The sequence below is a fragment of the Staurois parvus genome, unplaced genomic scaffold (genome assembly GCF_062004578.1).
Source record: "Staurois parvus isolate SC_StPar_1 unplaced genomic scaffold, SC_StPar_1.0 ptg000704l, whole genome shotgun sequence".
NCBI classification, from domain to species: Eukaryota; Metazoa; Chordata; class Amphibia; order Anura; family Ranidae; genus Staurois; species Staurois parvus.
Window position 1 is genome coordinate 6,292,428 of NW_028318500.1, and position 24,302 is coordinate 6,316,729.

The 24,302-nt window shown below is 42.5% G+C and overlaps 1 protein-coding gene across 3 annotated transcripts in view; it reads right to left on the minus strand.

The window, feature by feature from the left end:
* LOC149445951 (serotransferrin-2-like) overlaps positions 1–24,302 on the minus strand; it is an 81,313-nt gene that overhangs the window by 35,563 nt on the left and 21,448 nt on the right. For all 3 annotated transcript variants that reach the window (XR_016306298.1, XM_089653255.1, XM_089653254.1), the window contains exons 5-10: positions 14,989–15,151; positions 14,623–14,687; positions 5,940–6,097; positions 4,497–4,683; positions 1,536–1,684; positions 518–608 (exon numbers count right to left, since the gene is read on the minus strand). Coding sequence is in view for 2 of the 3 variants with exons in the window: in XM_089653255.1 (XP_089509381.1) it covers positions 518–608; positions 1,536–1,684; positions 4,497–4,683; positions 5,940–6,097; positions 14,623–14,687; positions 14,989–15,151 (813 nt within the window). In the remaining variant the exon portion in view is untranslated. The remainder of the gene's footprint in view (positions 1–517; positions 609–1,535; positions 1,685–4,496; positions 4,684–5,939; positions 6,098–14,622; positions 14,688–14,988; positions 15,152–24,302) is intronic.

A 24,302-nucleotide genomic window follows, 5' to 3' on the forward strand; every position in this document is an offset into this window, starting at 1 on the left:
CATTCTCCTACCTTAGACAGAGTGGAGAGCGGGAGATAGAACATTTCTGGACTGAGTGTGGGAGTCACAGCACTGAATGGAGTGTGGGAGCGAGAGCTGCCAGAGTTAACTTTTGTATTAACTAGCGGGTGATTGGCTGCTAGGATCTCCCTACATCCAATTACCTGGTCATTAACTTGAAAAGTTAACCCCATCAGCTCCTGCTCTCTGCTCTGCCATTATAATAATAGCGGTGGAGGCTGGTGGAAAGAAGTGGCATGACCGTGGGTCCGTCTGGAAAAGTGGCTTGTTCTGGATCCGAATCACGGTCCGCCATTTAGTGATGTATAGTATAAAGCAATGTAATTATATTCATGCTGCAATGTAATTGTGTGTGTGGGAAAATGAGATATTAGTTATATTTGGTAGTTAGTCAATTTTCATTTGAAGACTCTGGTAAATCCTTTCTCATGTCTCAATATGTCACTTGAATTGAAGACCTGTTGATACAATGTCTTGGAATACTTTGCACACTCACCCCAATATTCAACCACAGCTGGTTGGAGACCACACTTTCCAGCAATGTAAGCATGAGTGGCATCTAAAGTTACAGCATCTGCTTCGTTACTCTAAAACAATACCACCAAAGGAGGATGAGACAATAGAAAAGAACACCATGGCACATATACTGTATAGCAAATAATTAATAGAGATAACACTAGGTGAAAGTATTCAGCACTGGTACAAAAGAAGAGGACAGCCACTGGGCCCCTGCAATATTTTTATGTAGGTATTCCATCTGGTGAAAGTAATCCTCCTGAATGGTTGTAAAAGAGGGCTGGCTGGAAAGGATCAGAATCAACAAAGCTATACAATAATAGTACAAACTTTTTTGGCTTGAACTGCCACAATTTTCACATATCCACATCGATCAAACTGGAGAGATCTGCCCCTAATCCTGGTCTCAGTTAATTTGTCTTTAGGTAAGACTAACCAGTAAACACCTTTGTGACATGTGGGGGTGCGGTATATCTTGACAGACTTCAAGCAGGTCTATTTTGATAACAGGTTTTTACAACTGACAATTATGTGTAATTTGTCAGCAATTTTACATTGCATGACTTGGTAAGGTATGTAATAATATGGAATGTAGAATCAGGATAGGGTACCAGCACTCTTCAATCGATTGAGGACTTTGTTATTCTTATGCATAAACTCACATTACATGCTAAAATCTAACTATGTAACTATGTACCAGAACAATAAGTATATTCATTTTTAACCAAACATTTTCTCCACCCACCAGCTCCTTATCACTTAAGTGTCCTTATCTACACAAATGTCCTTCATCCAATTACATTTATTTAGAATGTCTGACAAAAGATTACTTATTTGTCTCTCTCTTTTAAAGTTAAGAAACATGATAGATTTATTTGAGTTTCTTTCTTCTTTCCTTCTCTCTGCCATTTCCATACCTAACACTTCTACTATACTGTAAATAGTAAATAAAGGATTATCCCCACCTACAATGCACTAAAGATATTAAGCTCTATTACCTTGATCATCTCAATGCATCCAATTAGGGAGTTGGCCTGGACGCAGACCAGTGGATCTGACCTCACACTCAGTGCCCAATTTTCACATTTCCTTAGTTCAGCTGAACTGATACAGCACCAACGAATAACACTGTGATCCAATGAAATACCTAAGAAATGGATATATTATCTCATCAAATTAGTTCCATTTGCTTTCTGACTCATATGTAGCCACAGTATTAGCTATTTGAATTCATCATGCCAACTATATAACACTAAAAGGCATATTGGGGCTATGCAGTGGATAAATGGTTAGCATGTCTGTCTGGCATCAAGGTCGTCGGTTCAAATTCCAACCATGGCACTACCTGCCTGGAGTTTACATGTTCTCCCTGTGCCTGTGTTTGTTTCCTCCCACATTCAAAAGACATGCTGGTAGATTAATTGGCTCCTGTCTAAATTGGTCCTAGTATGAATGAGTTAGGGACCTTAGATTACCATGGGCATAGAGCTTGATGTGAAAGTATAATATATGTAAAGCTCTGTGTAAACTGATGGCGCTACACTGTATAAGTAACGGTAATAAATATTTATAGAGGTAATCTGACTTTCACCAAGCAGTTACTGCATCCTGGTGAATGTGTTTTAAATGACAGTGATTGATTTACAACCAGTGAATGTTTGGTGAAAATCATATTCACTACTTTATAATTATGCCCCTAATTGTTTCATAATGTACACAAAAATAAAACATATAGCCCATCAGAACATTTATGTTAAATCTGGCCCTGGAGGGCAAGGCAGTGAAGTTAAATGTTTGAATATTGGTTATTGAATCTTTTCTAATTTTATAAGACGGTTTAATTAATCTGTAGAATTCAAATAGAATCTTCATATTTTGTGTACTATGAGTGCCTTGGCTAACTGCATATATTTTGAGGTGCTAGCTTTCATAAACAGTTTGTAGGCACCTTAGTGATTGGAGGTAGATGTGGTGTTAATGTAGGCTAGAAGCTTACATGAAGGAAGTATTTACTTCTAATATTACTGACACTACCAAAGCTGAGCAAGGTTCCAGCTCCGCACATAGATGGATTTCAAGAGGGAAACTGCAGAAGTCAAGCACCCCTTCCAGCTGCCCAATACACACACAAGGTCCATAATAAATTTCACTCACAGGCAAAGACAACAGCCTTATACTTGATATTAACAAGATACTAGAGGCCAAACTGCATTGATGTCAGCACAGCTCAGCCCCTAAATGAATAAAAACTGTCATACATGAAAAATTCTCATGGGACTTTGAAAGAGTTATGCCAAAAAAAAATGCAGTAATAAAAAAATTACATTTCTTATTTACATTCTACATATTAATGTTAAAACAACTTGGTAGAAAATGAATTGATGTACACTTCATATACAAAAAACACTGTATAACAGCATTATGAGCACATAAAGATAAGTAGGCAATGTCATAAATCTCTACACATTTCATAAAGCAATGTTCACTTCTTCAGGAGATAATGGTATTCATACTGACAAAGATATGCACCAACCAATCAACATAAAAAAAAAGCAGAACAATAATCACAGAGTTGTCTGGCAGCCATCACCAACAGAGATGTACAATATGCGTATTTGGATTCTTTCAAGATGTTTTTAGAATTGGTATGTAGAATATGCATAAAATTTTTTTTTTTTTTATACTGCATCATTTTGTTTATGTAACTCTTTTAAAGTCCCATAGGCATTGTTCATATATGAGAGATTTCCCTCATACTTGATACTGTATGTCTATCCACAAGGCCTTGTTAATATTGTGGCTACAGGCAGCATCCTTGAGTGTAACTCAACAGATGAGGACCAGGTTCAAAAGCCCAGTTGCCCAAGAAGGGTGTATATTGGCCCATTCCAACCACTCATCCTTTAGAACCCACTGTCACCTGGTACCACCATTGCTATTCTGAGCTGGCTGTGTGTGTTACCATTCCAGCCCCTTTCCTTTATCTATAGGCTCTACTATATTGCCACAAGCTCCATTTTCATTACTCTATCTGACACAGAAATGAGACATAGGATGCAAGAAACAGCTTTTCTTGATTTTCTAATTATTGCAAGAACAGTTCCAGATTATGAAAGAAATAACAGTGGAGACTACTCCCTGGCTGTTGGTTAACAAGAGTGCTGTTTGGCTCTCTCTTCTTCCTCAAGAGTGAGACACTCCAACATGATTGGTTTACAATTCCAGGCCAAGTTCTTAATGATGAAATCCAAACTCTCAGGAGGAAGGGCATGCAAAGGGAGGAAAAAGTCCAAACTCGCCTTATGAGGTTGACTCCATCCCAAGCCTGCCTTCCTAACTTATAACTTAACTCTTATTATCTCTAGCAAAGGACAGAGAGGACTAAGCCAACAAGGAGAGAATAAATATGCAGCACAATTACATAACGAATGTTAAATTAACCCCCTAAACTACGTATTTTCTGGAGCTTGCTCCTCAAAATGTATTCAGTTCGCCAAGTGAAAGGTTTCATTTACATTTTACTTGCCTATCACAATCCAAAGTGTGATACTACTAAAAATAAGTTTACAGGTCATAAGAATTAAAACTAGCAGAATGTAAGTAATACAAATATTCTCTATGTTCAGAAGAGTCTATACATAAAGAAAGGAACAAACTGTAAATGATATTGAGCATGACAAAAGACAGGTAATATGTACGTCAGTTTTAATAAGGTTCTTTCAACATTGCAAACCAACGTTGCTATTTGTGGTATTTGTGACCACCTAATTTGGATAAGCCAGACTCACTGGGCAACCAGAAGAGAAACATAGGTAAATGGGTGAGAATTAGAATGGTTCAAATGTGACACCATAGAATATTTCTAACCATCAATAATAACCATCATTAGAAATATCTGTTTTGGACTGAACATCTGATAGGAGACTAAACTATTCCAATCTCTGCTTGTTGTTCCTCACCTTCATGACCCAGGCCCCTTAGGAGAGCCACATAATCCAGTCCTAGTATTGCAGTCATCTCCAAATCTTCTGCTACAACCTGTAGCCCCTGTGTAGAGTCATGAAACAGGAGATTCCGCCCCCCAAAAGGCTCTGAAGAGAAGAGATTAAGGCGACTTTTTTGTCTTCCGCTTCTTCCAAATAAATTCTGAGCAGAAAAAAATGCCATTTATTTAATAAGGAATGTAAAATATGTTCTAGCTTAAAATGAAAGGAATAATGAAAATACTGTGAAGGACAATAAATATATGTAAAATGAAAGTATAACTAAAGGCAAAACTGTTTTTTCAGTGTTGTATAGAGTGCAGAAGGATTAGACCCCCTGTCAGGTTTAATTGCTGTCTGTGTACTCGTTAAGGAGATTCATCCTCTCTATTTGTCCTGTTGACCATTATCATTGAAAGTAAAAGAAAATCCTTAATTTTGGGTTGTCCCCAGAAAAAGTGATAGAGGAGAGATCTATGGGACACTAGTTCTGGTGACCTGGGGGCCCCAAGAGATTCCCCTAATTTACAGGAATTTAGTCTCACTTCCTGTTTTGGCTATGGGACAGGAAGTGAAGAAAAATATTTGTAATGGGACACAGTTGGCGAAACAAAAAATCTAACAGGTGTTATAACCCTCCCTTACTCTATACAAAATGAAAAAAAAAGTTTGTCTATAGTTCTACTTTAATATATTTTGGGGTGCAAGCTTTCCAGTAGTTCTACTTTACTACGGTTGGCAGATATTTTATTTTTTTTGTTGTGTGTCACCTGTAATTTAGGAAAATGAAATCTCTCTTTAACCTTACAGGATTTGATATGTGTTGGATAGAGGTTACATAGAAGAGAATTTATGCAGAGCAGGCAAGAATGTCATTGGTATAATAACACATCCTTATACAATCCAGGCACCAAGAACATCTCATACATAGGAATACCCTACAAATGGTCAACAGCTTTAGTAACGGGTTACTAAGAACATCAGGACCCGAAACAAGTGTAAATCTTTACAGGAATTTTTTACAGGAATGTTAATGTAATTTTGTACGGGAATGTTTGGATACAAAAATAGAGAAAAATTAAAGACCATGATAGATAGTTTTTTTTTGGTTCCATCTGTATTCCATTAGGGGAGATTTCTCTTCACTTCCTGTCTTTTAGACACAAGAGGTGAGAGATAAGGAAAATCCAGTTGGAAGATTGACTGTCACCTCCTGTTCCAGTGATAGCTGTATCATATTAGATTTCCCATCATTTTCTGTCACGATGACAATCAGAGTATCAGAGTTTCACACATGGGGGACACAGGCAGCAATAAAACCTTTACTTTTCCTTCTTTTTTCTAAATATAAACTTTACATTTTAGTAAACTTTACATAGAAATATATGTATTTATTAATTTGAAAACAGAAAACATCACCTGAATCACAGTAAGAAATTTTTTAGTGACTCTTTGCATGTGCAATCTTGTGACAATCCCTTTACTGGGCCCCTGTCCCAAATTACACGTTCTGTAGGACTTTAGACTAGCAGTGGATCCATCACGGCATAAAAGTTCAAATTGATCCAGCTCCGAATCTAAATAAAAGTAAAAAAAAGCATAGTATGGCAACATTTTACATTGCTATAATAAATATAACTGACCATACAAACAAGGATCTGATTTCTCGTAACATTCTGCTTATATACCTAAACAATCATCGGTACACCCATCATGAACATCCACTGTTATATACTAGGAAGTGACCCTTTCCCTGCCTATGATGATTTAACCTCCCTGGCGGTATGATTATTTCAGATTTTTGGTGCTGAAAGCGGTACCATTATTTTGCATGGAAATATGTAGTTTTTTTATTGTAGGCTGTAATATTTAGGAATAACTCACTAAAATCTGTCCGAACAAGAGTCTATTAAACATCCCAGGTATGATAAAATTTGAAACACAAAATCCTAAATTATAATTTAATAAATAATCATAAAAAATAATAATATAATAATAATACATTTAATTTAATAATATAATCAAACCAAAAACACTGAAATTTTAAATATAGCGCCAAGTTCGCACATCACTGAGCAAAGTCGCAAAATTGTTTTCAGTGTCTGATGACGAATTGCTCCACGAATCATTATCACTCAATTCTGCAAGTGGTTCTGATTTACTATCGCTGTTCTCTAGCTCAGTGGTCGGCAAGCCGCGGCTCGCGAGCCACATGCGGCTCTTTACACACTTTAATGCGGCTCTTCTGTGTGCCGGGCGCCCGCTCCCCTCCCTCCTCTCGGGCGGCTCTCCTCTCCAAAAGTCAGGACTCTGCAGCTAGCCCAGCAATGGGCAAACTATGGCCCGGCGGACCTTTTAATCCGGCCCACGGAGCGTGATCCAAAAAAAAAAAAGCCAGGGCAGCGCGCTCAAATGCAATGATTGGCCAGTCTCGCTGCCACTCACATCCTGATAGCCACTGATTGGCTGTCAGGATGTGTGTAGGCGGGGCAGCGTGACAAACGTGAGAGGAGCTAGGCTCCGGCCCTGAAGACGGGAATGGCGCGGGAACACGGCGAGAAGAACGCGCGGAGCAAAGGTAAGTGAATTGACACAGGGGGGACTTGGCTTACTACTTGCTACTTACTTACTACTACTATATGAGGGATGAATTAATATGGGGGATGAATTACTATATGGGGGATGAATTACTATAGGGGGGATGAATTACTATGGGGGATGAATTACTATATGGGGGATGAATTACTATGGGGGATGAATTACTATATGGGGGATGAATTACTATAGGGGGGATGAATTACTATGGGGGATGAATTACTATGGGGGATGAATTACTATAGGGGGATGAATTACTATGGGGGATGAATTACTATGGGGGATGAATTACTATAGGAGGGATGAATTACTATGGGGGATGAATTACTATAGGGGGGATGAATTACTATAGGGGGGATGAATTACTATGGGGGATGAATTACTATGGGGGATGAATTACTATAGGGGGGATGAATTACTATGGGGGATGAATTACTATAGGGGGGATGAATTACTATGGGGATGAGTTACTATGGGGGATGAATTACTATAGGGGGGATGAATTACTATATGGGGGATGAATTACTATGGGGGATGAATTACTATGGGGGATGAATTACTATAAAAACTTATTGAAACTAAAAACAGTGTACCATCCTATGTATTTTCAGTTTTAAAAATGTGGCTCTCAAAATAAATTTCAATCGTGGTTTTGGCGAGATTTGGCTCAGTTGAAAAAAAAGGTTGCCCACCACTGCTCTAGCTGATCTAAAACCGCTTTTGACCTAAAGGGACGCTTTTTGGATGTCATGGACTTTTCTAAGTTTCCAGGCAGAAAGAACAGTCAAAATGCAGACAGGGGACAGGACAAAGCACTAGGGACAAAATGTATGTGAAATGGTTTGAAACAGCAATGTTTTACTATGTAAAATTCGTTTTGAAAAAAATGACATTTTTAAAAAAATTTCAAATTTCCCGCCGCCGGCGCCCGTACGTCCCGACGTCACAGGGACCGGAACACAGAAGCTGGATGCCGTCATCAGCCGGAGGAGATGGCCGGGGACGCTGCAGGGGACACATCGCGGGAGCGAAGGACAAGGTAAGCTCTGCAGGGACTCCCTATGCAGCGCCACATGGTAAGCCCGAGTGTAGCTGGGGGTTACCGCTTTTGGTACAGAAACTTTACCCCGAGCTACACTCGGGAACACCGCCAGGGAGGTTAACAAAGCAGGGACTATCTCTCTTCTGATTGCAAAGTAGCATGAGCCCTTTCCTCCTACTTGTACCCCTGCTGCCCTGATCTATCACCCAAGCTGTCTGAAATTCCTGTGCAAGTCAAAAATGACAAAAAGCCCCCCCAAAAAATGTCATAGCTTGTGTTAAACACACACAAATCCTGGTGCATTTTCACAATCTAATGTAATAGAGTGTCAAGTAGTAGAGTGATGTACTGTGATAGCCATGAGTAGAAGTAAGAAAATAACATACTTACTGTACATGTAATACATTTCATGTGGCAGATTTAAAGAATAACTAAAGGCAAAACTTTTTTTTTTTTTACTTTTGGATGGAGTGGAGAGGCCTTAGAATGCCTGTCTGTTTTTTTTTTTTTATTGCAGTCTGTGCCTCTGTTAGGGAGATTCACCCTCTCTATGTGTCCTGTTTACCATTATCATCAAAAGTGAAAGTAAAAGAAACCCCATATTTTGGGCTGTCCCAAGAAAAGTAAGAACACTAATTCTGGTGATCAGGGGCTCCACAAGGAATTCCCTTAATTTGCAGAGATTTTCCCACTTTCTGTTTTGGCTATTGGACAGGAAGTTTAGAGAATCTCTCCAACGGGAGACAGATGTCAAAATATCAACTAACTTCAAAATATCAACCCTTACTCTACCCAAAAAAAAAATGTTTGCCTATAGTTCTACTTTAATATATTTTGGGGTGCAAGCTTTCCAAAACACTTAGTGTCTTTCTTCATGCTTAAAGAAAAGAACTAAGGGTTGTATTTATAAAAAAAAATTTGCGTAGCATTTTATCCATAAAAACTCTGTGCAAATGGGGCAAGATCGATGTTGTCAGGCTACATTCTCTGCAGATCGAATATTAATAACTGAAAAGAAAGTGTGAATCTAATACTGCCTATGGCCACTAGATGGCAGTAAGTATCAAAGCAAATAAGTATGCTCCTCAGTTCTCTCTGGTGGTCATAATTTATTAGTATTTTGCCCTTTCAACCGCTTCCCCGTCACCCTATAGCACAAATACTGCTACAGGGCAGCAGAGCTGCACCAAATCATGTATATGTACTCACCGCCATCCACAACCTCTTTGTTTCCCGCTCCATCCACAACCTCTTTGTTTCCCGCTCCCTCCACCTCCTAGCGATCACTGAAACCTGGATCCAAGCCACTGATTCTACCTCCCCTGCGGCACTCTCCTATGGAGGTCTCATCTGGACCCACTCACCCAGACCCAGCAGTCAAAAAGGTGGTGGGGTTGGTATGCTCCTGTCACCGCTGAGCACCTTCCAAGTCCTCTCAAACCCCCCTCTCTATCCTTCTCCTCCTTTGAGGCTCACTGCACTAGACTATTCTCTCCAATCCCTCTGAGGATTGCTGTAATCTATCGGCCTCACGGACCCGTGTCCCGCTTCCTCGACGACTTCTCCGCTTGGCTACCCTTCTTTCTCTCCTCCGAGCTACCCACCATCATCCTTGGAGACTTCAGCATCCCTATCAACATCAATAACCCAGCTACATCCCAACTCCTCCACTTAACCTCTTCCTTTGCACTCGCACAGTGTACACAGTCCACCACCCACTCCGACGGGAACATCCTGGACCTTGTTTTCTCTCATCTCTGCACTCCTCACAACCTCACAAACACCCCCTTCCCTCTCTCTGACCACAACCTCATTACCTTCGCCATCTCCTGGTCCTCAAACACCTACCCCTCCAAATCTCAAACCATCACCAGCCGAAACCTCCGCAACTTGAACCCGGCCCCCTTCCACTCTGCAGCTGATCAACTCTACGACAGTATCCTTCCCCTGTCCTGCCCTGACCTGGCCACTACTGCTTATAACAACTCGCTGTCAACCGCTCTAGACTCGTTAGCGCCTCTAACCACACGAAGCATTAGACCCCGACCGCTTCAGCCCTGGCAGACTGATCATATCAAAAATCTCAAATGACGCAGTCGTGCGCTGGACCGACTATAGCGAAAAACCAGATCCCAACAAGCGTTCACCCGATATAAATCTGCCTTCCTCACCTACACTTCCTCCCTCCACGCTGCCAAGCAAGCCTACTTTGTGACGCTCATCAATACCCTGATCTCCAGTCCTCGCCGGCTCTTCTCTACTTTTAACTCTCTACTCTCTCCGCCCCCACCTAGTACCTCACTTACCGCCCACGAGATTGCCAATCACTTCAAAAACAAGATTGACGCAATTCGTAGGGACATCGCCGCTGCTCAGACTTCCACCTCACCTAGCACTCCTCACACGAAAACCCCCTCAACACCCCTCGACCTCGCCACTGGCCAGACCTCCACCCCACTTTACATTCCTTACACTAAAACCCCCTCAACACTCCACTCCTTCGACCTTGCTACCACTGAAGAGGTCACTAAGGTCTTCTCTGAAGTCTGCCTCACCACCTGCCACCTCGACCCTGTCCCCTCACAACTCCTACACTCTCCATCCTCCTCCATCCTACGCTCCCTCACCCACATCTTTAATCTCTCCCTCTCTACTGGCGCATTCCCCTCCCCTCTGAAGCACGCACACATCACCCCCATACTTAAAAAACCCTCCCTGGATCCCACCGACTTGAACAACCTTAGACCCATCTCCCTGCTGCCATTTACATCCAAACTCCTTGAGCGCTTAGTCTATAATCGCCTAAGCTCCTACCTCAACGACAACAATCTCCTTGATCCCCTACAATCTGGCTTCCGTCCCCTACACTCCACCGAAACTGCCGTACTCAAACTCACCAACGACCTGCTAACCGCCAAAGCTAATGGCCACTATTCAGTGCTCCTACTCCTAGACCTCTCTGCGGCTTTTGACACAGTCGACCACCCCCTCCTCCTCAAAAAAACTACACTCTCTTGGCCTCAGAGACTCCACTCTCTCCTGGCTCTCTTCCTATCTATCACAGCGCTCCTTCAGTGTTACCTATAATGCTGCCACCTCCCACTCACTCTCTCTCTCTGTTGGGGGTCCCTCAAGGCTCTGTCCTTGGGCCCCTTCTCTTCTCCATCTACACCTCCTCCCTTGGCCAACTGATACACTCTCACGGCTTCAACTACCATCTCTATGCCGACGACACGCAAATCTATCTCTCTACCCTTCCCCTTACCCCTTCAGTCTCCGCCCGAATCACTAGCCTACTGAACGACATATCGGATTGGATGTCACTCCACTTCCTCAAACTGAACCTTTCCAAAACCGAGCTCCTAGTTTTCCCCCCAGCCCGCGCCCCCCCCCTGACTTCTCCATCACGACCAACAATGCCACCATCAGTCCCACCCCGCAAGCCAAAATACTTGGTGTCATCCTAGACTCCAATCTGTCCTTCCAGCCCCAGGTTCAATCGCTGACAAACTCATGTAGACTCCACCTCTGCAACATCTCCAAAATACCTCCGTTCCTAACCCAGGAAACTACTAAACAACTCATTCACTTCCTTATCATATTACGACTTGACTACTGTAACTCCCTCCTCATCGGCCTACCTCACCACAGGCTATCCCTGCTTCAGTCTATCCTGAATACTGCGGCCAAACTCATCCACCTTACTAACCGCTCCGTATCCGCCACCCTCCTCTGCCAATCCCTCCACTGGCTTCCGATTGCCCAACGGATAAAATTCAAAATGCTAACACTGACGTACAAAGCTGTCCATAACACTGCCCCAAACTATATCACCGACCTGATATCCAAATACCACCCTAAACGTACTCTCCGCTCCTCTCAAGACCTCCTTCTCTCTAGTTCCCTGGTCTCCTCCTCCCATGCCCGTCTCCAGGACTCCTGCAGGGCTTCCCCCATCCTCTGGAACTCCCTACCCCAATCCATCAGACTATCACCTACTCTCCTCTCCTTTAGGTGCACTCTGAAAACCCACCTCTTCAGGGAAGCCTACCCTGCCCTCAGCTAATTGCCGATCTCCTCCACTCCTCCTACCACTCCATCCCCCACAGCTATTTCCTCCTGTACCACTATCCCCTCCCTCCTAGATTGTAAGCTCCAAGGAGCAGGGCCCTCAAACCCCTCATGTATCGCATTGTATTGTTATTGTACTGTCTCGTGTATTGTCTCCCATTGTAATGTACAGCACTGAGCGAACTGTTGGCGCTATATAAATACTGTATAATAATAATATGTACGTGATTTTGTATTTCCGGGTAAGGGGCGCACACGCACTCTACCTGCACCACCATTGGCGGCTACAGCTGTCAATCACTGGGTCCCGGCTGGAGATTCCCCGCCGCCACCCAGCGATCGCTGACTATCACTGACAGGGGAGAGGTCTGTATGTAAACAATGCAAATCTCTCCCCTGTCAGCTCCAGCATAGCATGCCTCCCTAGTAAAACCCAGCAGTAAAATACACACAGTACACAGTTAACCCTTTGATCACCTCAGATGTTAAATGCTTCCTGCCCAGTGTCATTAGTACAGCATCAGTGCTTTTTATTAGCACTGATCACTGTATTAGTGTCACTGGGGATGTCAGTGACAGTTAGTCAGTTCCCCCCAGTGTCAGAATGCCGGACGCAGTCCTACAGTCCCGCTAATCGCCGCCATTACTAGTATTTAAAAAAAAAATCAGTATATATACCGCATTGTAGATGCTATAACTTTCACGCAATTTCACCAATTAATTTACATGTATTGATTTTTTTAGCAAACACATGTAGCAGAATACATTTTGGCCTACATTTACAACAAAATTGGATTTTTAAAATTTTTTTACTGGATATGTTTTATAGCAAAAAGTCAAAAATATTTTTTTCAAAATTGTCAGTCTTTTTTTTGTTTATAGCACAAAAAATAAAAACCGCAGAGACAATCAAATACCTCCGAAAGAAAGCTCCATTTGTGGGGAAAAAAAGGACATAAAGTAATCAAAATCATTTTGGTGCAGCGTTGCATGACCGTGCAATTGTCAGCTAAAGTAACGCAGCGCCGTATCGCAAAAAATGGCCTGGTCAGGAAGGGGGGTAAAGTGGTTAATGAATGATATTTAATCTGCATAGACTATAGCCTGAAAACATTCGATTTTGCCCTATTCGCACAGAATTAATTTTTCATGCAGTTTTTATGGATGAACAGCTATGTAAATCTTTAAAAAATACTACACCATTTAGTGTTTTCGAAAGTTTGCACCACACTAAAAATACAATAAAATATATAGATTTCTATCACAACCCAAATAGTGAAAAAAAATGACAGATCATAAGAATCCCAGCCACGGCACCACCTGCCTGGAGTTTGCATGTTCTCCCTGTGCCTGCACGGGTTTCCTCCAGGTACTCCGGTTTCCTCCCACACTCCAAAGACATGCTGGTAAGTTAATTAGCCGCTGTCTAAATTAGCCCTAGTATGTGTACTGTATGTATGAATGTGAGTTAGGGACCTTAGATTGTACGCCCCTTGAGGGTTAGGTACTGATGTGAATGTACAATATATATGTAAAAGTGCTGCGTAAAATGATGGTGCTATATAACTACCTTTAATAAATAAATAATAAATTAAAAATAGTATACAGATGCTTTGAAAGTGGGAACTTTATTAGGCAAGAGCTCAAAATAAAAGAGGTGTCATATTACGGTCCGTAGGGATGCAAGGGTGGCCCTTCTGCATTGCCCAATTTTGGGTCTGTCTAGGTCTCAGCAGAAATTGGCATCCTACCAATTTATTTCGGCCAAACGTGCTATAGCTCAAGCTTGGAGAACCCCTTCGGTTGTCTTCCAGGGGGTGAAGACCAAGATGATTGCTATGTTGATCAATTAACAGATGTCTAGCATTCTTCATGATTCTCATCCAAGATTCCTTAAGGTTTGGGAACCTTTGATACGTTATTCCTTGCCATCCCTGCCTCCTACTAGTTATGGCCTCTTATAGTCGTTGCCGGTGCTAGCCCTAGATCTGTGATTCTTCTAGTTTCTCTCTCCTCAATGTTTTTTTTTCTGATTCCTTTTTTTTTTTTGTCGTTTTCTGTTCTTTATCCTTTCCTCTAACCTTTTTTCTTTTTTCTTCCTTTTCCGGTACTATGTTGGATTACTGCTGCTATTATTTGGTTCAGCTTTTTTGCCGTCCCTCCTTGCTGTCATTTGTCATTGGACATTTTGTTATTTGGCTAATACAAGTCAGCAGGATGTAACTGTTTCTGTGTTATTGTTCTGCTCTGCCCCTGCGAGGACGTATCTTGAGCTTGTTATATTCTTAAAACAAAACTTTCTTAATAAAAATATTGAAACAGAAAATAAAATAGGTGTTTTCAAAGATATACAGTATATAATTCCTTTCCAAAAGCACTATATATGAAACTTACCAGGTACATTCATTATAGCAAAGTGATCCGTGAAAGCAACATCACCTGCCCCATCCTTCAGACACCTGCATATTGCAAACATAACAAAAAGCATATGATGAACTTTTAAGACCTATCCTTTGTATTCAATGTATCGTGCAATGAAACTCTATGCCTTGCCATATTTAGTTTGCAATCTTTTATTGATTTTATAATTAAAAATGTATATTATTTTTTTAATAAACTAATTTTTATTAAGATAGATGTATCATTAACTCACAGGAATGTTCTTGATACCTTCACAGCAGAAAATGACTTGCTATGAAATGATATTAATCTAATGACAGAGGTCAGTGATAAAGTGTCTGCAGAATGTGTCCATTGTACCTGAAGGCACCATCAGTGTCAGAAAATGGCTCGTTGCTGCTATTCTCACAGAAGTGGTTTTTCTCTCGTACATACGATTTGGGACCTTGGCATAGTTCACACAGGTTTGGGGTGGAGACTCCGATTCCAGGAACGCAGCTTGCATTGAAATATCTACTGACAACTAAGAAGAAACAAAACAGGGACTGTATAAAGTCTGCATACAATCCAAAAGCCAATCTTAAAGTCCATCTCTATGAAAATAAATAATCCACCCTTCCCTTCCCCCCATACTGCAAGGGTTAATTGCTTGTTATGTTTGGGGGATTTCAGAACAGGCTGAATCACTTACCTTATACCCCACTCCGGCCAGCACTCTCCTTTTCTGCCAGAAGCACTGGTCTGTGGGCAGAGATTCAGCGCCATCGTGTAAAATACAGGAGCATTAGTCCTGTATTATACATTTTTGGAGGTTTGAGTGCAACTGGAGCCAGTCGCAGCTAACAGAAGAGGCTGAAGAAGCGTTGCAGCATTGGCGGAACTCTACTGGAGTGAGGAAAAAGGTAAGTATTTTCTGCCTAATCCTCTACCCCTAGACTAAGCAAGCAATAAACCCTTGCAATGCGGGGGGAACCAACTGCAAGAGTGTTTTTATTTTTATTTTTATGGAGTTGAGCTTTAAAACTTATTTGTATATAACGTGAACCTGTTGTCCATTTCAAAATTGTAAACTTAGGTCAAGTTATCAATGTGTTCACCCAAGAATCACATATTTTCATTCAAATTGGAAAAAATGTGTGGGTGAAAGTTATGTGCATCTAGAGCAAAAATATTGATAAATAGACCCTTTAAAGTATAAGTCCAGCCAAAGCTTTTTTTTGGATGGAGTGAGTTTTTTTGATAGAGCAGAGAAGGGTTAGAACCCCTGTCTGGTTTTTACCAAAACAGAATGTGGAATTTCACAGAATGTGATAATGATTCCACCATATAGGAAGTGAGGGAAAATTTGCAACTTGAAGAGCAGACATGGTTCTAGCCTTCCCCTACTCTACTAAAAAAAGCATTTTTATGTCTGTGTGGGTTACAGTTTGGTGAAGCTGTTGAACGTTAGAACATACTTTTCTCACACTTTAGGACTAAAAAAAGTCTCCTATGTGGCACTCTCTGACTTTTTATCATTTTATTGTGGTGACCTGACTTTCACTACGCCCTGCCAACTGCCACATGAGTCTTCAATGAGGCTGCTTCAGTGGCCTATAAGTCCACTCTCTTCGGATAAAGAAATGGTGGCTGCTGTTGCTTAGCCATAAATTAATGGAAAGTCAAGACCCAGAAACAAAATTAAACTAAATCATAGAGGAGCACAGAGGAGGCTTTCATGGCTAACAAAGTTACTATCAGGCATCTTGCATTGTCTGATTGTAGACAGGATTTTGACTTTACTGACTTAAAGCCCGACTGATTGCACCCAGACTGCAAGGGTTAACTGGTCTTGTATGTCTGGGGAACAGTAAAAGCACTTTTTCTTGCCTGATCCTCAGCTTCCCTGGCAAATGGTGTCCCTCTGTGCTCCGACAGGGGACTGTCCCTCAGCATTCCCTTTGTGCCCTGCATTGGTCATGATGATGTCAGAGGACCTTAGACTGCTGGAGAGTAGGGGGAGAAGAGGCTGCAGGAACCGGTCTAGCAGCATGGAGGGGCCTGTGGGACCAAAGGCAGTTAACTAATGTGAGATCAGCCCCACTACAAAGGAGGACTTTGGCTTTATCCAAAGAACAGAAGTATACCGCTCAGGCAAACAATCCAGATCAATCCACGACAGGTGCAGGCTCTGGCCTGCCACCACACACAATGCAACAGGAAAAAGGGTCAGCCGCACACAGGAGGATAGATGAATATAGTGTGTATTTATTGATCCATAGGACATACAAAACACCAGGACCTGTTGATGCGTTTCTCACGATCTCGTGGTTATGATTAAGCATGAGATTGTATGAAACGCGTCAACAGGTCCTGTATTCATGTTCTGGTGTTTTGTCTGTAATATGGTTCAATAAATATACACTATATTCATCAATCCTCTGATGTGCGGCTGACCCTTTTTCCTAGGACTTTGGCTTTCCCAGAGCTCAGCTTTGAAGTAGAAGATAAGGCTAATACTAACTATTCTTTAAAATGTTCCCGTCCCTTCTCCTTCTACCTATCTGCATACCCTGTATAAAAAAGATTTGCATATTTACCTTTTTTAGGTCCAGGTAGGTCACCCGGTCCAGCAACATTGACCCCACTGTCAGTGAGGGGTTGCTGTAGAAGGCAGCACCAACAATGAATGAGCCATGGGATCCTAAAGGTCATGTCAAGGCTCCGAGAATTCACAGCCTTTGCGGAGGGCTCTTTTACACAGGGAAGTCACAGCTGCTGAATCACATGACCGGACTAAACTAAAAAAGGTAAGTATACAGATATTTTTGAATACAGGGTATGCAGGAATGGTAGGTAAAGGGGAGAGGGAACATTTTTAAGAATAGTGTAGCCTTTGCTACTAAGTTTAAAATTGAGGGCCAATTTACTCTAAATTCAACCTCAATTTTTATGAACTGTGACACCATCTATCCCCTTTATAGCAGCCATATGGAAAACAAACTCCATTTGGATGATCCACACAACCGCTGCTGCTCTTAAAACCTTGCATTTATTTTGAAAGCCATAGTGTAGAATTGACAGATACAGTGAGTTGACGCGTTTCAGCCTACATGGCTTTTTTCATAACCCATAGTCAAATCTATGGAAAACAAACCGACAGAGAAATTCAGTAGTAGTCTCATGAATATCTTTTTGTTACAAAATAGCTGCCACTGTGTGCGTAGATCACAAACTGGACCTTGAACAATAATGTTAAAAATCTTTTTTAATGATTATACAGTATGTCCCACTAATTACCAGTTGTATATTTCTCATTGCACTGCTTAGTTGCTCCTTAGACCCTTGGAATTGGATTAAAATCAGAACTCTGGTTAGGATGAAAACCTTTACATGAGTGGAGTTGAAGCTCCTGTAGAATAAAATATTGAGTGCATAGCTTACATAGCCTCCCTAGCGGTCTGATTATGTCAGTATTTCTGTGCTCAAAGCGGTAAATTTTTTTGCATGGAAATATGTAGTTTTTTTATTGTAGGCCTGTAATTTTTAGGAATAACTCACTGAAATCTGTCCGAACAAGAGTTTAGTAAACATCCCGGGTATGTTAAAATTTGAAACACAAAATCATGAATTATAATTTAATAAATAATCAAAAAATAATAATATAATAATTAGAGATGAGCGAATCGAAGTATCCGAAGTGGAATTCGAGTCGAATATCGGAAAAATTTAGATTCGTGCCGAATCCGAAAAATAGCCTAATTCGGACGCGCGAATCGAAATTTTTCAGAAAATGGCGGCTGACATGTGCGGCGACGGAGCGGGGATGTCTGGGAAGGCGCGCAGACAAGGCGCGCTGACCCATAATGCATTCCTCAACTACATGTGATCGCATCAGCCTATCAGCAGCCAGCCAGCCAGCACTGTGTAATGGTCGAGCTATAAATAGCGGCCATTTTGGAATTCTTCATTTGCCTGCAGTTATTGAACAGAGGCAGACCGCTCTGTACTAGGGACAGGGACAGAGTTAGGGCCACAGAAACGATAATTGGGGACAGAGAAAAGTTACTTAGGGACAGAGAACCATTACTCAGGGACACAGACTTGTTAATGAGGGCCACAGAATCGTTATTTAGGGACAAAGAAACGCTAGTTAGGGCCACAGAATTCATAATCAGGGACAGACAGAATTGTTACTCAGTGCCAGAGAATTGTTACTTAGGGCCACAGAAACGTTATTAGGGCCACAGAATTGTTACTCAGGGACAGACAGAATTGTTACTGAGTGCCAGAGAATTGTTACTCAGGGACAGACAGAATTGTTACTGAGTGCCAGAGAATTGTTACTTAGGGCCACAGAAACTTTAATTAGGGCCACAGAATTTTTACTCAGGGACAGACAGAATTGTTACTCAGTGCCAGAGAATTGTTACTCAGGGACAGACAGAATTGTTACTGAGTGCCAGAGAATTGTTACTTAGGGCCACAGAAACTTTACTTAGGGCCACAGAATTTTTACTCAGGGACAGACAGAATTGTTACTGAGTGCCAGAGAATTGTTACTCAGGGACAGACAGAATTGTTACTGAGTGCCAGAGAATTGTTACTTAGGGCCACAGAAACTTTACTTAGGGCCACAGAATTGTTACTCGCACAGACACAGAATTGTTACTCGCACAGACACAGAATTGTTACTGAAGGCCACAGAACTGTTACTTAGGGCCACAGAATTGTTACTCGCACAGACACAGAATTGTTACTCGCACAGACACAGAACTGTTACTGAGGGCCACAGAACTGTTACTTAGGGCCACAGAATTGTTACTCGCACAGACACAGAATTGTTACTCAGGGCCACAGAACTGTTACTTAGGGACAAAGAAACGCTAGTTAGGGCCACAGAATTCATACTCAGGGACAGACAGAATTGTTACGGAGTGCCAGAGAATTGTTACTCTGGGCCACAGAAACTTTACTTAGGGCCACAGAATTTTTACTCAGGGACAGACAGAATTGTTACTGAGTGCCAGAGAATTGTTACTCAGGGACAGACAGAATTGTTACGGAGTGCCAGAGAATTGTTACTCAGGGCCACAGAAACTTTACTTAGGGCCACAGAAATTTTACTCAGGGACAGACAGAATTGTTACTGAGTGCCAGAGAATTGTTACTCAGGGACAGACAGAATTGTTACGGAGTGCCAGAGAATTGTTACTTAGGGCCACAGAAACTTTACTTAGGGCCACTAAATTGTTACTCGCACAGACACAGAATTGTTACTCGCACAGACACAGAACTGTTACTGAGGGCCACAGAAACTTTACTTAGGGACAAAGAAACGCTAGTTAGGGCCACGGAATTCATACTCAGGGACAGACAGAATTGTTACGGAGTGCCAGAGAATTGTTACTCAGGGCCACAGAAACTTTACTTAGGGCCACAGAATTTTTACTCAGGGACAGACAGAATTGTTACTGAGTGCCAGAGAATTGTTACTCAGGGACAGACAGAATTGTTACGGAGTGTCAGAGAATTGTTACTCAGGGACAGACAGAATTGTTACTGAGTGCCAGAGAATTGTTACTTAGGGCCACAGAAACTTTACTTAGGGCCACAGAATTTTTACTCAGGGACAGACAGAATTGTTACTGAGTGCCAGAGAATTGTTACTCAGGGACAGACAGAATTGTTACTGAGTGCCAGAGAATTGTTACTTAGGGCCACAGAAACTTTACTTAGGGCCACAGAATTGTTACTCGCACAGACACAGAATTGTTACTCGCACAGACACAGAATTGTTACTGAAGGCCACAGAACTGTTACTTAGGGCCACAGAATTGTTACTCGCACAGACACAGAATTGTTACTCGCACAGACACAGAACTGTTACTGAGGGCCACAGAACTGTTACTTAGGGCCACAGAATTGTTACTCGCACAGACACAGAATTGTTACTCAGGGCCACAGAACTGTTACTTAGGGACAAAGAAACGCTAGTTAGGGCCACAGAATTCATACTCAGGGACAGACAGAATTGTTACGGAGTGCCAGAGAATTGTTACTCTGGGCCACAGAAACTTTACTTAGGGCCACAGAATTTTTACTCAGGGACAGACAGAATTGTTACTGAGTGCCAGAGAATTGTTACTCAGGGACAGACAGAATTGTTACGGAGTGCCAGAGAATTGTTACTCAGGGCCACAGAAACTTTACTTAGGGCCACAGAATTTTTACTCAGGGACAGACAGAATTGTTACTGAGTGCCAGAGAATTGTTACTCAGGGACAGACAGAATTGTTACGGAGTGCCAGAGAATTGTTACTTAGGGCCACAGAAACTTTACTTAGGGCCACAGAATTGTTACTCGCACAGACACAGAATTGTTACTCGCACAGACACAGAACTGTTACTGAGGGCCACAGAAACTTTACTTAGGGACAAAGAAACGCTAGTTAGGGCCACGGAATTCATACTCAGGGACAGACAGAATTGTTACGGAGTGCCAGAGAATTGTTACTCAGGGCCACAGAAACTTTACTTAGGGCCACAGAATTTTTACTCAGGGACAGACAGAATTGTTACTGAGTGCCAGAGAATTGTTACTCAGGGACAGACAGAATTGTTACGGAGTGTCAGAGAATTGTTACTCAGGGACAGACAGAATTGTTACTGAGTGCCAGAGAATTGTTACTTAGGGCCACAGAAACTTTAATTAGGGCCACAGAATTTTTACTCAGGGACAGACAGAATTGTTACTGAGTGCCAGAGAATTGTTACTCAGGGACAGATAGAATTGTTACTGAGTGCCAGAGAATTGTTACTTAGGGCCACAGAAACTTTACTTAGGGCCACAGAATTTTTACTCAGGGACAGACAGAATTGTTACTGAGTGCCAGAGAATTGTTACTCAGGGACAGACAGAATTGTTACTGAGTGCCAGAGAATTGTTACTCAGGGCCCCAGAAACTTTACTTAGGGCCACAGAATTTTTACTCAGGGACAGACAGAATTGTTACTGAGTGCCAGAGAATTGTTACTCAGGGACAGACAGAATTGTTACTGAGTGCCAGAGAATTGTTACTTAGGGCCACAGAAACTTTACTTAGGGCCACAGAATTGTTACTCGCACAGACACAGAATTGTTACTCGCACAGACACAGAATTGTTACTGAAGGCCACAGAACTGTTACTTAGGGCCACAGAATTGTTACTCGCACAGACACAGAATTGTTACTCGCACAGACACAGAACTGTTACTGAGGGCCACAGAACTGTTACTTAGGGCCACAGAATTGTTACTCGCACAGACACAGAATTGTTACTCAGGGCCACAGAACTGTTACTTAGGGACAAAGAAACGCTAGTTAGGGCCACAGAATTCATACTCAGGGACAGACAGAATTGTTACGGAGTGCCAGAGAATTGTTACTCTGGGCCACAGAAACTTTACTTAGGGTCACAGAATTTTTACTCAGGGACAGACAGAATTGTTACTGAGTGCCAGAGAATTGTTACTCAGGGACAGACAGAATTGTTACGGAGTGCCAGAGAATTGTTACTCAGGGCCACAGAAACTTTACTTAGGGCCACAGAATTTTTACTCAGGGACAGACAGAATTGTTACTGAGTGCCAGAGAATTGTTACTCAGGGACAGACAGAATTGTTACGGAGTGCCAGAGAATTGTTACTTAGGGCCACAGAAACTTTACTTAGGGCCACAGAATTGTTACTCGCACAGACACAGAATTGTTACTCGCACAGACACAGAACTGTTACTGAGGGCCACAGAAACTTTACTTAGGGACAAAGAAACGCTAGTTAGGGCCACGGAATTCATACTCAGGGACAGACAGAATTGTTACGGAGTGCCAGAGAATTGTTACTCAGGGCCACAGAAACTTTACTTAGGGCCACAGAATTTTTACTCAGGGACAGACAGAATTGTTACTGAGTGCCAGAGAATTGTTACTCAGGGACAGACAGAATTGTTACGGAGTGCCAGAGAATTGTTACTCAGGGACAGACAGAATTGTTACTGAGTGCCAGAGAATTGTTACTTAGGGCCACAGAAACTTTAATTAGGGCCACAGAATTTTTACTCAGGGACAGACAGAATTGTTACTGAGTGCCAGAGAATTGTTACTCAGGGACAGACAGAATTGTTACCGAGTGCCAGAGAATTGTTACTCAGGGACAGACAGAATTGTTACTGAGTGCCAGAGAATTGTTACTTAGGGCCACAGAAACTTTAATTAGGGCCACAGAATTTTTACTCAGGGACAGACAGAATTGTTACTGAGTGCCAGAGAATTGTTACTCAGGGACAGACAGAATTGTTACGGAGTGCCAGAGAATTGTTACTCAGGGCCACAGAAACTTTACTTAGGGCCAGAGAATTTTTACTCAGGGACAGACAGAATTGTTACTGAGTGCCAGAGAATTGTTACTCAGGGACAGACAGAATTGTTACTGAGTGCCAGATAATTGTTACTCAGGGCCCCAGAAACTTTACTTAGGGCCACAGAATTTTTACTCAGGGACAGACAGAATTGTTACTGAGTGCCAGAGAATTGTTACTCAGGGACAGACAGAATTGTTACTGAGTGCCAGAGAATTGTTACTTAGGGCCACAGAAACTTTACTTAGGGCCACAGAATTGTTACTCGCACAGACACAGAATTGTTACTCGCACAGACACAGAATTGTTACTGAGGGCCACAGAACTGTTACTTGGGGCCACAGAAACGTTAATCAGGGACACAGAATTGTTACTGAGGGCCACAGAACTGTTACTTAGGGCCACAGAATTGTTACTCGCACAGACACAGAATTGTTACTCAGGGACACAGAATTGTTACTCAGGGACACATAATCGTTTAATTAAAGAGTATGTCAGACAACATGCAGAGGAGTGGCAGAGGAGGCAATGTTTTAGGAGCAAGCAGACGTGGCAGCAGAGGAAGGGGTCGAGGCAGCACTATTCGCAGCCAGAGGCCAGTGCTCCCGGTGTCATCCAGCGGTCGTGTCTCCACCGACAACCCTGCCGTCGTCGATTGGTTGGCTCGGTCGTCTTCCTCTTCCCAGGTCACCTCTGACACCTACAGCCAACGGTCGGTGGGTACGTCAGACACAACCGTTAGTTGGCATGGCCCGGGACCAAGCCCACTGAAATCACGTGTCCTCTACCTGCCCCTGTCCTTTGGTGTTCCCTCACCAAGCGAAGTATCGCATGCTGTGGGCTCAGCCCCACTGTACAGTGAGGAAGAGCTAACAGAGGGCGGTCAGGAACGGGGGGAGACATCCGCCTTTTCAGCAGCCAGGCGAAGAAGTAGTGGCGAGGAGAGTGGCTCGGTAGCCGGTCTAGAGACAGGTCTGTCTCCTGACCCAGACTCAGCCGAGGGGGCTAGTAGTGAGGCGGAGACCCTACTTGATGATGAGGAGGTTGATCGCACTTGGCAGCCTCGTCGTCATCAGGCAATTTCTTCCGCATCATCAGGAGAAGAGGGTGGCAGCTTGGCAGCGAGCAAAACAGTCGGTGGGTTGCCCAGGAGACAGCAGCAGGGTCGCAGCAGTGTCAGTGGAGCCAAACGTCCACGGAGTAGAGCACCAGCTCCACTGCAGCCTACCACCACGGCCAGTAGTGGTGCCGGTGTGCACGGAGGAAGCAGCAGTCAGCCAGTGAGGAGTATCGGGG